A 16105-nucleotide genomic window follows, 5' to 3' on the forward strand; every position below is an offset into this window, starting at 1 on the left:
CAACTGATATGCCTGATTGAAGTCTTATCGCCGGCGACACTCTTTGTGTTAGAAATTCACACCTCGAAGAAATTAATTCAGATACCTATGTATGAATGGCGCGAGCCACCCGAGAACAGGTTTGTGTAATGACTTGGCTGCGCCATCTATCAATGACGTCGCTCAAAACGACGCCACATTTTGCGTCCTCCTGTAACGGTATTTCATGGTTTACTACAACAAACAGTTTCCTCCCATCGTAACGCCAGGCGCAAACTTAATCACGTTGTTTATGAAAAGCACCCGAGGCTTTGTCTATCATCTTATCATTCCGTTATCAACGCCCCTTGTATGGGGCATTAGTTGCGGGGTTCAGTCCGATAACGGTTTGCCTTTTTCGGACACCAGTGATGACCGATAAACATTCTCAAGTCATCGATTTCGTGCATACCGCCCTAATACTAATTACCTAAGTAGAAAGTCGTTGACACTTGCAGGAATATATTTATAAATATTTCAAATATTGTGTAAATGGTGACTAAGAAAACACGGCATTCACTTCCGCAGCAATTAAGCTGCCGGATCGTCGATTACCGGTGGGGTGATATGACCACCTTTTTTTAGGTTGTAAAATTATCTCATATAATCTGAAAATCCGTTATTTTTTCACTACACTTGAAAGTCATTAGTATGCATAAACACTCCGTGCAAAAAGATTATGTTTAAAAGAACTTTCTAACAGTCAAACATCATCATTCAGAAATTATGAAATTTGAAAAAACCTTCCAGGGCTACATGGGCAAATCTTTTTAACAAAATTCGTTTCTTTTATTAGTTTAGAACACTGACTTATTACATGCCTATTGCTTCGTTTCTTTGTAAGCTTTGAAAATGCATTTTATTTCAGATGAATTTTTAATAATTTGTTCTTAAGGTGCTCATTCCATCTCATTGGCGAAACCACCCCGACTACCCTAACAGTTAAATTTGAGCAGTATAGACTGTCTAAAATAGAACAATTAGCGTTAATACAGCAGCTCAGTGGCCGCACTCCATACAAAAGCAGGTCAAAAATACAATATTCTCTGAAATAAATCAAATCGATACTTCCGATACACTTGACTGAATTGTTTTAAAACAGCATATGAATAAGCTCGTATCAACATAGCAATTTATTAAGGAGTTATTGATTGTTTGCCTATCTGGCTTTTGAGGGTTTCTGAATCTATTCGGGAGCTGATGATGCTAAAAAAGGCGATCTCTACAACAAGTATGGTAATCGAATGGATTGATTTGCAGTGTGACAAAAAAAATCATATCTTGGCGCAAAAAAGCGCCATAGTACCTCGAATACTGTGGAACATTTGCAACACATTGAAGTAAATGATCAATTTTTGTTTCTGTTCGGGATGAACCACTGCGACCAGTTTTCATTGATCTTCTAGAGAGTTTTCTAGGTATCTTAAAAATTGTCAGCAAGCTCTATGTTATACACTTCTTGACATTCTCAAATGGTACTGTTCTTTCAAATGAGACTGGTTGATTAATATTTGGTCATGATTTAGAACAGACACTGCAATTTCGAAAGAACAACATCACCGAAACTTGAAAAAATCAAAAGGTAAAATTTCAGCTGACATCTTTGCTGATCACACGGTGTGAAAAATTACCATATATACCGTTTGATCTGAAACTGTTGGAAGTTATTCAATACTAAAGAAATCAAGAATAAATATGTTTTAATTTTTTTTACTTTTGACCAGTTTTGGGCCATCGTGAGCTGTAAATCAAATGTTTTGCAACTACACTAGCTGACTAAGTTAAACTGCCTATTTTCGCAAGCTTATCGAAGCAGTGTTAGTACTTTGGCTCTCTAATATGCCAAAATCACTAAAATTTGACTGAATTTCGCTCAAAACCAGCCAATAGTAAAACTATAAGTATTCCACCGGATTTTGTGCTTTTTAAATTGAATTGATTGTTTTTTTTTTCTCATAAAACAAGTAAGTTCTATCAGTAGGTCAACGTATTCCGTAATTACTTCGTGCCGCGAGCCGGGATGTACAGGGATATGGACGGGAGCATCTTGACTGACGAACGTGAGGAGATCGAAAGGTAGATGCAGCACTTCGATGAACACTTGAATGACGATGAGAGTGCAGGCAAAGAAGGTCGAGAAAATGAAGGAAATGCCTTCGTCAGTACTGCGGACGATGGAAAACCATCCAGTCTCCAATTTGAGGGAGGTTAAGGATGACAATCACCAGCTCAAGAACAATAAAGCTTCTGGTAAGGATGGTATCTGAGTTGAACTCATAAAGATGGGACCAGAGAGGCTGGCCATTTGTCTGCACCGGTTGATAGGCACAATCTTGAAAACCGATCAACTACCGGAAGAGTAGAAGGAAGGGGGGGGGCATATTACAAGAAAGGTGACAAGTTGATTCGGAGAACTTCCGAGCGATCACCATCCTAAGCTCAGCCTACAAAGTGTTATCCCAGATCATCTACCGTCGTCTCTCGCATGTAAAAACAAGTTCGTGGGAGGTTGTCAAGCCGGCTTCGTTGACGGCCAATCAATAACAGACCAGATCTTTACTGCAGGGCAAATCCTCCAAAAAACTTTGTGATTACCAGGTCCCAACGCATCACCTTTTCATCGGTTTTCTAGTGACAGTTGGTGAGTGGTTCTCTTGACTTTTTGGAGCTCACAATCTCAGAAAGCTGCTAGGCCAGCTGTCTCCTCTCTCTCAGGTGTTGCATAGCAATAAAGGACAGCCTACTTCGTGGAAATACAACGTTTGCGTGGACAATTAGTCAGAAATAAAAACTTAAAATATTGATCAACAAACATCATACATCATAATTTTTTTTCTATCTTTATTAACGAGATTTTTAGCCCTCGGCTAGTTCATCTCGGGACCAACGGCTTTACTTCCCTTCCGAAGTAAGTCGTCACTGAAAAATTGTTTAGTGACTATCTTGGGGATGGGATTCGATCCCCGGCGTGAGAGGCGTGTGTTCTAACCACTACACCAGGTCCGTCGCCTCTACTTACTTCACGATTTTCGTAGGAAATATAGGGTCAACTTAAGCGTGAAAAAAAAATCGAATTTCAAACGGATTGGTTATGAAGAGCAGCTGCTCCGCGCTACATTTTTATTTCAAAAGGTTCTCCGCGAGCCAAAAAGGCTGAAAACCCCTGCGTTAAATTGTACATTAATGGTGTGTTCCATTCACTGGATGGTACGTTTTTATCCGGGCATTCATGAACAGAAGGCGGGAGAAATGTCAAACGATCGAGCAATTCATCTTTGCACGTCATCACGTTGATGTACCATTATGGAAAATATCACCTTTAATTAATACTTAAAATCTAATTGAATTATTGTTTAATCTTATAAATACTGGTACGGAATTGCTATTGAAATTGAACTTAAACCTAGTGACTAGAAATTAAAAACTGTTGTAAGTAGCTAAACCAAACACAATGAATTTAGAATTAACATGCATATTGTACTTATGCCAAACATAGCATTTCGGGTATCTAATACGATTCTGGAGAGTTCCGGCTATGATAAACAATCTGCTTCATATAGCTAGTACGAGCCTCAACAATTCGTTTTCGTTGGTACACAGAGATCCAGTTTTCTAAAAAGCTGGCAAAACCCAAACATTTTTCTAGTTGAAAAACAAAATCAAACATTCATCTACAATATCAAATAGTTTAGAACACATACGTAAATTTCAAAAGAAAATTATTGTTCTTTGTATATTGAACCTAAGTAGGTGAACATGTTCAAAAACCTTAATTTTTGCTTTAAAACTCTTATGGAGATGCATCAAATCTTGCGCATTTTTAGTTTTTCGCATAAATTTTTCTGGGCGGTGACTCATTTTTACCTAGAATTAACTTTACCCGATGCAAATTTTCTTTCGCCTGTCGTCAAACCCATCAAATTAACAATTATTATAGTAAGTACATAAAATAATTAAAAGAGAGCTTCCTCATATCATACAAATCGCTCCCCACCACTCCCCGCGGAATCGATTAGACAAGAATGGTCTTGCCTAAGTTTTCCTAAATATTCGTTTTGTGAAAAGTTGAGAGCCTTCAAATGTATGGAAAAGCGCAATTTTGTTAGAATTTTATTCTATGAAAACCAAAAAATGGTGAGTATGCTGCAATTCTGAAATATGTTCCACAATACTTTCTTCTTCTTTCTTTCTGGCGTTACTTCCCCACTGGGACAGAGCATGCTTCTCAGCTTAGTGTTCTTATGAGCACTTCCACAGTTATTAACTGAGAGCTTACTCATTGGCATCATTTTTGCATGTGTATATCGTGTGGCAGGTACGAAGATACTCTATGCCCTGGGAAGTCGAGAAAATTTCCAACCCGAAAAGATCCTCGACCGGTGGGATTCGAACCCACGACCCTCAGCTTGGTCTTGCTGAATAGCTGCGCGTTTACCGCTACGGCTATCTGGGCCCCTCTCACAATACTTATCATGATCAAAATTTGTCAAATATTGAGGACGCGTAATTTTTGCCAAGAATTCTAGAATCTGGACCACTGTGCAGCACTAAGTGGGGTTCTAGAAATTTCGACAGGTTTCATTCATACGAACATCGAACATAAATCTTGCTTTTTCTAAAGCCCTAATATTATTTAGATCTTTTTTGTTAAAAATAAATAATATTCTTGAGAAAGCCCTTTCTGACTAATGCCAGATTGGGTTCTCTTTTTCATAATTATTACTACCAATTAAAATAATCATTATAAATTCGATTGAAATCCATGTAAATCATCTATTCCATGCAGTCACTTGAGAGACCTTTTGAGAACGTTTTCAGTTTTGTCTTCATAAGTAAAAAATTGTGCCTCTTCTATTCAAGATATTGAGACGAACTTCGCTATCTTCAGGAGTGCCCGGCAAAACGCGAAAGACTCCTTTCTTTGCGATTTGGAAGGAAACCTTGAATCTCCTAATGATGTTCAAGATCCCCTGCCTTACTCCCCCAAATTTGGAACAACTGACCACGATAGGCGGCACCCTTTGCTCCCTTACTTGAATCGTAGAGACTGGGCTAGGATCTGCTTCGATTGGATGTTAGGAAAATTCGTCTAAAGCATCGAACTGATTGCTCACTTCAATGCAATTATCAACATTAACTATTTCACCATTCGAAGAAATTTCCGAGAGCATAAAGAATTGGTGTGCGCACAACACGAGAGCACGATGCGCATTGAAAAATCACCAAATAAACTCAATTACATCCTAATATGGAATGAAGCTAGTCATGAATTGTGTTCTTCATTACGTCATCATTCAAACTTTTCGCTTTGACCCTGCTCATCAACACACGATTCCACATCATCCCATCAGGGAATATTAAAAAATGACGTCCATCATTTGAAAGGGAGATATCTACGAACGTTCCAGTACATGTATTAGTTATTCGAAAAAGCGTGAGAGATGGGGGAGAAAAACGATGAACGTCTAATTTGAATGAGCCCTTACTGAAACGTGCCACAATCAATCTATTTGCAAACCACACTACTAAAGTCTGTGATCCACCAGCCGGTAGTCGGCTGGGCCATGAATGAGACGCTAGATAAAAACTTTGGATGGGATTCAAGCCGGCAAATGCTTTCGCATTGTCTAGCACGGTCAACAGTTGATCATACGCAGTTGACGCGGCCGGGTGTTCAGGCGGTTAAGCAAGTGTCGCAGAGCTCCAGCATCCGAAAAAATGGCATCCACAGAAAACGGAACAGTCGACGAGCAGCCACCGAAATTGCCCGCATGGTTGAACGAAGCGTTTTTCGAGGACATTTTTGTCAGCCAGCATCGTCTAGCTCCGGGCAAGTTCAAGGTTTTAATCAACAGTATCATTCCGACGGGCGGCGCAGGGGAGAATTACACTTCATCGCTGTATCGCGCCAATGTGGATGCCATTTGTGATGGTAAGTGTTATCTGCTAGAGCGAGTGAAGTCACGGGAAACTATTGTTGTTGATTGAGGTTTAAGTTTGAAACTGTCGGAAATGAGCAAATATCAGTTGGCTCAGATTGGCTACACGAGGCATTTGCATAATTTCAATCTCAGTGGTTCCCAATTGTTTCGGCTGAATCCGTTTAATTCAATTTTGCAAAATGATAACACTTTATTCGTTGCTTTTGGTACACCCTAATCAAAGTACAAATATAAATAATATATAAGATCTGAAAATCTCCCTAATAAAGATAAATAATAATATTAATATATAAGATATAGTGTGGAAGGCTATACAAATTCTGAACACAGACCTCAAAAGTTACTTTTACGATGAAAAACATTGCTCAAGCCTGCAAAGCAATTAATTCGATACTTGTAAAAAAAGTTACTCAATAAAAATCATGATAAAAACCTATTGGAAAGGTAACATTGATTAACTCGTGAAAGAATAACAATTATAACAAAACTGAGCAAAATTTTCGAATATTCGATGCCTTATAACTTTTTCCATTAGCATCGGATTGTTTTGCGGTCTTCCTCATCGTAAAAATGCCTATCGAGGTCTGTGCTCAGAATTTTTATAGAGGTCAATAAGCGACCTCTGACCATTTTTCTTTACAAAATTATGTTTTCCAGTAGCAAATCCCATAGGGAATAGAGCACTGTAAGCAATGTTCATGTTCTCTTGCTTATGAAGCTGACAGATTCTTTCTAAATTGCTAAGAATTGAAGAAGAATGTTCATGTAATTTAACAAGTTGAAATATTGTGATGGAAATAGCATTTCAACAACATTATTATAATATTGAAAATTTCTTTCCACTGAGTCGATGTGGGTCAAATGAACATGTGACGGGGGTAATATGAACCTGTTATGAGAGTAATATGAACATGTTATGAGGGAAATATATATTGGTGGTAAAATGAACATGCAGTAAGGGTAAAATTAACACCACTTAAATTCTCGGAATCTGATACATGATCAATGCAGATCTCACAGACATTCCGCAATCGATGGAACGTTTAGCCGTGGCCATTTGGATGTGTGTCTTTGTTTTTTTCTCTGGTAAACTCTCGGCATCTAAAATAAAATCCGGTAGTTTTCGCTCAGCCCTGGAGTTCATATTACCACAATATCGAGTGGCTATTTTTACCCCCAAAGAATCAACATCGTCAAATCATTTGTTTTGAGAATTCAGAAGATAAAAATACTTTCAATTACCGTCTACTATCGTGAACGTACCAAATTTGACGCGGGTCCAAACTTGACGCATTTTCTAATTAATTTAATTATAAATTGAATCTAGTTCAGAATAGCATTCAAAAATTTATTCCTAAATCTTCATTTACATGTTATTGAAAGATTTCAATTAAAAAAAGTTATTTTTTGATTAATAATAGGCAAAAAATAAAAAAATATTTGAAAATGCATCCGACAAGTGCGTCAATTTTTTCATTCCTTAGTGAATGTGCTAAATATTGTTAATCAATTTGCATGAAAATATTGTACTGTTTTACAGCAATATCATCAACAACAGTCAGTAATATTCTTTTATTCATAATTTGACGTCGAAATTTTTCTGTTTTTAAGGTTCAAGACATATTTTTGTATGAAAATCTTGTGCGTCAAGTTAGTCACACAATGTTCCTAATTATTTACTATTTTGTTCAGCATGTTTTGTTGAATCGAAAATAGGAAAAGAAATATTTATGATGCTTGCATTAAAAAAATCCGTCCGCAGAACAACCCAATGCTTTATGTAATCACATATAAAGGGTCATCCATAGATTACGTCACGTTTTTAGGAAAAGGTGGAGGTTCAGGGAAACGCAACGATTCATACAAAATAATCGCACCTTCCATAAAATAAATGTGCCCATGGTTGAGAGGGATTGAAAATTGTACAATTTATCGCGGTTTATGGACGTCCCCTAATGTTTCAAGGAAGCTTCAATAAATGCGTCAGGAGGTGAGGTAATAGGTTCAATGGTTTGTTTCGTATAATTTATACAATAGGGGGTGTCCATGTTACGTGTTCCAAAAACATACAATTTTCTACAAAAACTCCGTCCATCCCCCCTACGTCATACTTTTTATATGGAGCCTTCAAAAAACTTGTATGATTCGTCACATCTTGCACAACACCTCCTTCCGCCTAATAACATGACGTACTTAATGTATGACCATATATATGGTTCTCGATCTATTTCGAGGCCTATACTGCCGTTGGTTCTACGCATATTTGTCCCGCGGTCCATAAGGGTGACATAGAACATGGGACAAGTAGGCGTAGTTCACGTGTTATAAGTAACGAAGATTCTCAAACGGCCATTTTTGGAACCGGTTGGTTTCGTTCTAGTTTTTGACCAATTTGTCATTATTTTATAAACTACCTTCCCCGTTCCAGCGCAACGTAGTTTCAAACCTTTCCATTGTTTGATATCATGACGAAGATACATTAAACTAAACAATAATGCTTAACTATGGATTGAATGCTTAACTATGGATTGAATCGCCGGTGTTATTTTCTACACTAACAAAACGCATAGCAAAAGTACTACCGGACGCCATTCGAAACATTTGCCAAAGGTTCTAACATTTATGTTCACTCTAAAGCGCTTTTTTCAATTAATTGAACAATTTAATTCTGAAACTCTTGTATATTTTAAACTTAAGCAATTATTTGTGAGTGCGTCAAATAAGGAACATAGTGCGTCAAATTAGGCACATTGAAGAATTGATGCGTCAATTAAGGAACCTAATGTGTTCCTCAAAAAGTCAATCAAACATGAAGAAAAAAAAAACGTTTAATATTTTTTACTGATTTTCCCTAATTGAGCTAGCATAGGTTGAAATTTCAACAAAATCGGACAGATTTATACGATTTGACCAGTGTTTGAATTGAGAATTTTCTTAACCGCGGCAAATATGGTACCTCCACGGTAATTATAAATGCTTTAAGGCGAAGAAGGCCGTCATTGAAATTTATACGCGCCGTTGATGATTGTTGCTAATTCCTCTCACGATTTAGAATCAAAGAAAATCAGTTGGTTTTGCACTAACACAGCTGAAAAAGTATCAGCACACTTTGTGTATGTTTCCCCGAATGCCAGTTCTCCGAATGACCCATTTCCCCGAAAGCCATTTTCCCGAATGACCAATTTCCTCGAAAAGTGATGCAGTTCAAAAAGGTTAGAGATAGTCTTTAGTGTCAAGGTACTAAAACTAGATAAAATGATTTTTAATCAAAAGAAAAGCAGAAGATAATTGGTCATTCTCGACTAAACACATCTCACCAAAAATGCACCTTGGCAGATACTCCGCGACAGTTTTGAATAGTTGCATCAATGCATTTGAATTGGCACTGATTCTTCATGAGGAATTATCTTCATTGATCGATTTTGCTCATAGTTGCTTTCTTTGCATTATGTCAAATAACTGATTAATTTTCAAATCTCTTTAATTTGGTGAAGTTATTAGCGAAAAAACTCGATCATGTCATGTATTTATGAAGGAACAGTGTTGAAATACCTCAGCTTTTTACCTTAAAATACCATCAAAGTATATAGTAATTCAAGCCCTATCTAAAATTTTCAAAAGTATTAAATTGAAGAACAAAAGAATCGATCACCGAATTTGATCTATAGATTTGTGGTCTTGAAAATTTAGAGTTGGTTTTAATTCACCTTAATCATATGATGTTGGATGACAAAACACAGTTTTAACGAGTATTTTACACACGGTGTCAAAATCTCGATCATTATTGAGCTTCAGTGTTCCTCGCATATTTTACGAAAACTTTCAGAATTCGGGCTATGAATTCGTCATTGGAAGATAAAAAATATTCTGTCAGTGAATGTTTTACCAAAGATAAACAGACGTCACACTCTCATCGCCGTCCATCGACCAACTTTTTAACGATCGATTCGAATATATGGTAGGTGGTCGACCAACCGCAGCACTCGCGTCGTTTTTGTTCGTGTTTGACGTTTGCTCACTATAGCCACCTGTTGGTCAATCGGCCAACTACAGTGGTTTTAGCATTGGGCGTACATGTTTTCGCGACTATGATTTTTATAGCGATTTGTTCTAAGTGTTACGTCTGTTTCTCTGTGGTTTTACCATAGTATAATCGAATTTTTGACACTGCGATACAAAATTAGGAATATCTCACGAGTTAATAATATTATGAATAATTTCGGCAGAACTTGTGCTTAACCCATTAAGACACATTAATTAGGGCTTAGAAAAGAAATGCTTCGCTAAAAAAATTGCTCAGTTGTTTGAACTAACAGCAAGTCAAGAAACTTCCTAACCAAAGCACTTCTGAAGCCATTTCATTTTGGGATCGACATTAACATGAACAAATCTCATTATATTATTTGACTAATTTCTAAGAGATTTGTAGCAAAAGGTTTAAAGCCACTCTTCGATTTACCTTAACAAATTTTACTAAACGAGAATTATTCAGACTGTAATTATTTTTCTTGGTAGAACGTAGTTTAGAATTTAAGCAAAAGTTCATTGCGAAATTATTAAAAAAATGAAGCGAAAGCAAAGAAAAAACATATTGTTGGAATAAAAACCCTCGATCACCCTTCAAGAAAATTGAAAATCATAATGCAGTTAAAATGCTCTATGCTAAAACATTTGAAATAGTATTGTTTGCACTATTCATATAATTCGAATATAAGGAATCGAAATTCCAGGATACTCTTGCTTTTCAGTATCTCAGTATTTTGCAACGGAGATGTCGAGTGATAGTCGGAGGATTAATCTTTTGATTGTCGCACGATTCACCGATGTCAGAACCGCCACACTGATGCTGTGTACGAAAACCGATGTTTTCCTACTCTTGCTGAACAAAATAAAAGAACGTAACTACTGAAGATCGTTTGTTTGTCAATTGATTCAGGTAATGTTTCTTTATTTCAAAATAATTCAAATTATTATAATTGGTTTTTATTTTTATAAATATTATTATCCAAAATTCTTAAGGGGGCCTGGATGATTCTGGGGGGGGTGGGGGTGCATTGCCCCCCTGCCCCCCCTGTTCCTACGCCAATGACAAGAAGGCTTGCAGCACTGAATAGGGTGATATTCAAAACTTAAATGACAATAGATGGCTCTTTTCCAGTGGTAGTAAAAACGAAATCCTGAAGCAAAGAAAGCACAATGGAAGATTAACTAAACATAAAAAGTTATGTATTCACATAATGCTTGATGTCTAATCACTACTTTTTCGATCCAATTTCCTAACTGCTAGTAATTAACGTTTTTCATTAATGATTAATTGTTTTCCATGCGATTTGACAGTTCTCTACTACCATTCTTCCATGCGCTTGTGTAGGAAGTTTGAGAAATTTTAGATTCCAGCGTAGCGCGATCAGTGAGTGGAATACACACATCAGTGTCCCCGCTCGGCGGCCAGCGAGAGAAACTGAATGTTCGAAAGGTTGTTGTCTGTACTTTTTGCCGCAGTCGTTACCCTATTGAACATGTTCTGATCAGGTGCTACAGCTATTGGAAAGTGTAGGGCACAGCGTTAAATGAGGGTTGGTAGCTACAAATCGGTTATTGACGATCGGAATGGTTGACGCTGTAATATTCTTACCTACCTTGTATTCTTACAAGTATTCTTACGTTCAATCAAATAAATCGATTAATTAAATGCGTGAATAATCACAATATTTGTTTTATCTCCTAGATGGCAGCACCAACACCCTCGCGGTCATCATCAAAGCCATCATCACCATGCCGGAGATGAAGAGTTTCAGCGTATTCGCTCGGGAGAAGCACGTCTACGAGGAAACACTCCCGGCAATGGAGCAGCTCTGGGCAGAGACCGGTGAAACCATCCGGTTTGGCCCGCGGTGTTGGAAAACAGTTGAAGGCGACACGGACATCATTGTGCTGGATGATCTAGGTATTGAAGGATATAGTGTGGCCAATCGGCAGAAAGGTGTAGGGATGGAGCACGCGCAAGTATTGCTGTCAAAACTCGCCAAATTTCATGCTGCTGGTGCCGTGCTTTATCGGAAGGTTTGAATTGTTGTTTGACTATTGAACTCGTTCGAGATCTTAATTCTTTTGTATTTTAGAATGGACCAGCCACACCGTTGTATGACTGCATGCTGATTGATCCAGCAGGGAAAAGTTTTATGGAACAATATTACAAAGTAATCAAACCGGTGTTTTTCGGTATTCTATCTTCCACGCCGGAAGATGAACGGTATAAATCGAAAATGGTGAGTTTATAATTCGATTTGGTTATGTAGATATTTGATTATAATTTTACACATTTTAGGAAAAGAGTATGGAAAATGATTTTGAGAAGACAACTGCAGCTCTCTCATTTGACGATTCAGATTTCGTAGCGCTTTGTCATGCAGACATGTGGACGAACAACCACATGTACAGCTATCACAAGTCTGGCACTCCTAAAGATGCTCTACTGGTAAAGTCGTATTCTCAATCTACAGGTCATCTGAGACTCATGAGTTTTGCTTTTTTCAGATCGATTATCAAGGCCCATTCTATGGCTCGCCGGTGTCAGATTTGTTCTACTACATTATAAGTTCGCCTTCGCTGGAGTTGAAATCTACGCGATTCGATGAAATGATTCAGTATTATCACTCTCAACTGGCTGAAGCATTGAAGAAACTAGCATATCCGGGTACCATTCCCAGTCTGAGGGACATTCACATAGATATGTTGAAACGTGGCTACTTTGGAATGCAATGCTTGTACGGAATCCTTCCAGTTGTACTGGCGGACAAAAGTGAGAACGCCAACATGGACGGGTTTTTCGGCGAAAGCGAAGAAAACCAAAAGTTCCGACGGGATGTCTATAATAACCCACTGTATTACAAACATTTGAAGCCGCTGTTAAAGCTTTTTGATTCTCGAGGGTTACTGGATTTTGAGTAAAAATGCCTAATTTATAAAGCACTGTTTGTATTATGTATATTCGAACTATCAAAGAACTATGCATCATGTCACCTTCGTTCAGCTTTCTGGACAAGACTGATGTGGCCCAAGGAGTACCTTTTAGTATTACTTCGCGGGACAGGGGACTTGTAAGTGTCTACGCCAGGCATGCGAACTGTTAGCACTTTCTACCGCCGTTCATCGGTTCTGCCAGTCATCCAAAATACAAAGCACAGAAGCACCAATGCCATCAGGCTACGCTGCCAACGATTCACACACTGCTTGAATGTTTTTTTTTCCTCCTTGATGATCATTTTCGGACAGCTAGCCCGAGGTGAATGAGGCAAAAAAATGTTAAATAAATTCAATCGCTATTATTTCGCTAGTGTTTTTTTTTTTTTTTTTGTTCTCAACGGTTATAGTTTGCTGTAGATTTTGCTGATCGAGAAAAACATGTGAATGTAGAGGTGATAAATATTTGCTACAGTACTTTTCGCATCCCTGGTCTACGTCTTATCGTAGCCTCTCTTCGATCTGACTGGAGCGTATCTCTTCTACAAAGAATTACAAATTTGGACTTCACCATGAGGCCCTGCACAACTCCTATTGATTCGTGTTCCGGCGTTCCTAACTATCTTTGCTATACGCCATAGCTCTGCGTAGGTAATGCCATTTCGACTGCGCTGCTTGTCTTTCTCTTCGATCGAATCAATGAGATGCCAAGATTCTGCTTAAAATATAACTTCTGATTCGCTGACCTTGGGCAGTACAACAATACAAATGGCGGTGTCTCCTCGCTGTTCGGATAATCTGTTCAGTGTGAGGGCACTATAACATTTACTGATCCGCTCATTGTCTTTGCCGACTTTTCACAGCCATAATTAACATGGCTGCTGTAGTTTAGCCGACCATCGACTATCACTCCTTGGCGCTTCAGTATACATTTCAATCAAATGGTATCAAAACTTCCATCCGTATGCTATCTGCAGTTTGACTCAGTTCATCTAGCACCCGATTACGTATGTTGTCTCCATTACAGACATATCTAGATCTTCGTCAAACCACTAAGCCTTACATTACTGGTCTTCCGCAGAGTCAAGAATACATAATACAATCAATTTCAAAGAGTGCGCGAAACGTTATGAAACATTGAAGGACGTTTGCTCTCTCTCGCATTGACTGCGGCCATTCGTTCGTCCTTAGCTCTACCTTACACCCTTGGCTAGTTAATCTCAATAAAAAAATCTGTGTACTCAGCCAATCTCGATGAAAAATGCCGATATTTAGCTAAACAAAAATTGAAGACGCTGGAACTGGGCACAGACAGTCAAGACTTTCTACCGTGAACATTACCATTCGACTTTCAGCATTTACTGAAATGCGCCTTTACATAATCAAAATTTCATCCTCAACAACCAACGTCCACTCAATGTAGCTCATCAACCTGCTACGGTTGATTCCAAGGTATATTGAAAGTACAGGTACAGCAATCTAAGCAGGGCCCGGTAAACCGAGAGGGGGTAAAAAGTGACAGCTGGCGAGTCGGTGGGCTGGTCGACATGTTTGTGTATTTTGCCCTCCAAGAGTTTCCAACGTATCCATAGAGCTGTTAACGTTATTGAAAATTATTGCGTATGACTTGGCAAAGTAAGTGAGATAAAATTTCTATGTTTCTTCATAAAAAAAACGTTTTTATTCCAGATGCCATCGTTTTGTGCCCATTTCGGAAATATGGATGTGAAAACCAAACTCCGTACTGTGGTGTTTAACGTTAGTTTTACTTAAACAATTTCCGCAACTCTGGAAGATTCCGCACACGGATGTTTGGTAGCCGGGGGAAACACGTCATTCAGGTATTGAGGATTCACTTTGTTGCAAATGGTTTGTTCTACATACTCTTGCTTTTCCTATATTATCTACTATAGGGCTCTTATTATCGGCATTCTGGAATCACCCTCAATGGAACCTGAATGGACATGCACTTATTGCTAGAAAAAAAGAATATCGAACGGGTGAATAGAGCCATTACAAGAGCAGGACGAACGACGCAAGAAATGTAGTGGTTTAGTTTAAAAAAGATGATGTAAGTGATGGATGTTGTTGAAAATGAATAAATAAGGGAAGTGAAAAGGAGTTTTTTAGAAAAAAAAAAAAAAGTATGTGTGTCATCCAGAATCAATGCTATAATGCACTTCGCCGTATCCCCAAGCTGGTAGCTGGATACTTGACAATCCTCGGTGGTCTTCATCGTCGTCGTATGGTGTTCGATTTTCAGAAAGCCACATTGCGCTTTTAGCTACATATCTCTAGTTCTCTAAGAACACCTTCTGGCTCTGAGAGAAGCAACGCGTAGCATGCTAAGCGGCTCTTTTCGCCAGTAAGCTAAACGCCGTTTGTAGCTTGGCTCCAGTTCTTGTGGCATGGGCCATGCCGCATGGCGTCTCAAGCAGTCATTATCCTTCTGGTTAGCATGCCCATGTAACCAAAAAGCACTTTAATTCGCCATGAGTGCTAATATAGTGCTATAATTAGCGTTGCGAAAATGTCAAATTCTAATTCCTCATGCATGAGATTTTTCACGCTTGAGATGTAACTCACACAACTTAACAGCCAAAAAATCATGCATGAGTTTGGCTCATTGGCTTGTATTCCATAAGGTTTTGAACGCAAAGCACGTATTTTTTGATTTTCTGCTAGAAATATAACAAACCTTTCTAATGTAAACAACAACATTAGGTTTTGACAGATTTTCGATGGGTTGTATGATTGAATCATTGTTGACGGTGTGAACGTGAGCGAATCATTTTGCATCAAAATCTCATGCGTGATGATTCGGGTTCGGGTCGGGTTCGGGTTTGAAAAATGTGAAACCCGACCATCTCTACTAAATATCACACGTTGCGAGAAAAGTGGATTCCTGGGAAAACCAAAATATTTGTTTGAAAATTGAAGTTGCGTCCATATTTTGTAAATATACCTAATTCCTCGGTATTTGTTGAATGCAGATCTGCCATGTGAATCGAGCAATGCTTGCAGCAGGTGTGCAAGCAACAAATAGCGTCTCTTTACTGTAGATCTTATGGAGGATATGATCTGTGGATTCATTTTTTTTTTTTTTGAGTTGAAAATATAGCTACCACAGATGTCGTCAAATCTCTAGACTATAGTGATCTATTTCAATAGCAACTTTGGAA

At 38.2% G+C, this 16105-nt stretch overlaps 1 protein-coding gene and 1 long non-coding RNA gene across 2 annotated transcripts; both read left to right on the forward strand.

Moving 5' to 3' along the window:
• Positions 1–5637: 5637 nt before the first annotated feature.
• LOC5567605 lies at positions 5638–12932 on the forward strand. Its single transcript, XM_021849158.1, has 5 exons — positions 5638–5950; positions 11689–12023; positions 12083–12229; positions 12289–12438; positions 12498–12932. The coding sequence occupies exons 1-5, from the start codon at positions 5737–5739 to the stop codon at positions 12909–12911; spliced, it is 1260 nt and encodes a 419-aa protein (XP_021704850.1). The 5' UTR covers positions 5638–5736; the 3' UTR covers positions 12912–12932.
• A 1092-nt stretch (positions 12933–14024) lies between these two features.
• LOC110679016 lies at positions 14025–15114 on the forward strand. Its single transcript, XR_002502138.1, has 3 exons — positions 14025–14558; positions 14613–14764; positions 14837–15114. It is a non-coding gene; the product is annotated as an uncharacterized LOC110679016 (long non-coding RNA).
• The last annotated feature ends 991 nt before the right edge of the window (positions 15115–16105 follow it).

Source organism: Aedes aegypti, chromosome 3 (assembly GCF_002204515.2).
Source record: "Aedes aegypti strain LVP_AGWG chromosome 3, AaegL5.0 Primary Assembly, whole genome shotgun sequence".
NCBI classification, from domain to species: Eukaryota; Metazoa; Arthropoda; class Insecta; order Diptera; family Culicidae; genus Aedes; species Aedes aegypti.

Bases quoted from the DNA above. Each gene is read 5' to 3' on its own strand.
- LOC5567605 (XM_021849158.1), top strand. From the start codon at position 5,737: ATGGCATCCACAGAAAACGGAACAGTCGACGAGCAGCCACCGAAATTG. The intron at 5,951-11,688 runs GTAAGTGTTATC...TTTATCTCCTAG, and splicing joins TGTGGATGCCATTTGTGATG to ATGGCAGCACCAACACCCTC. The intron at 12,439-12,497 runs GTAAAGTCGTAT...TGCTTTTTTCAG, and splicing joins CTCCTAAAGATGCTCTACTG to ATCGATTATCAAGGCCCATT.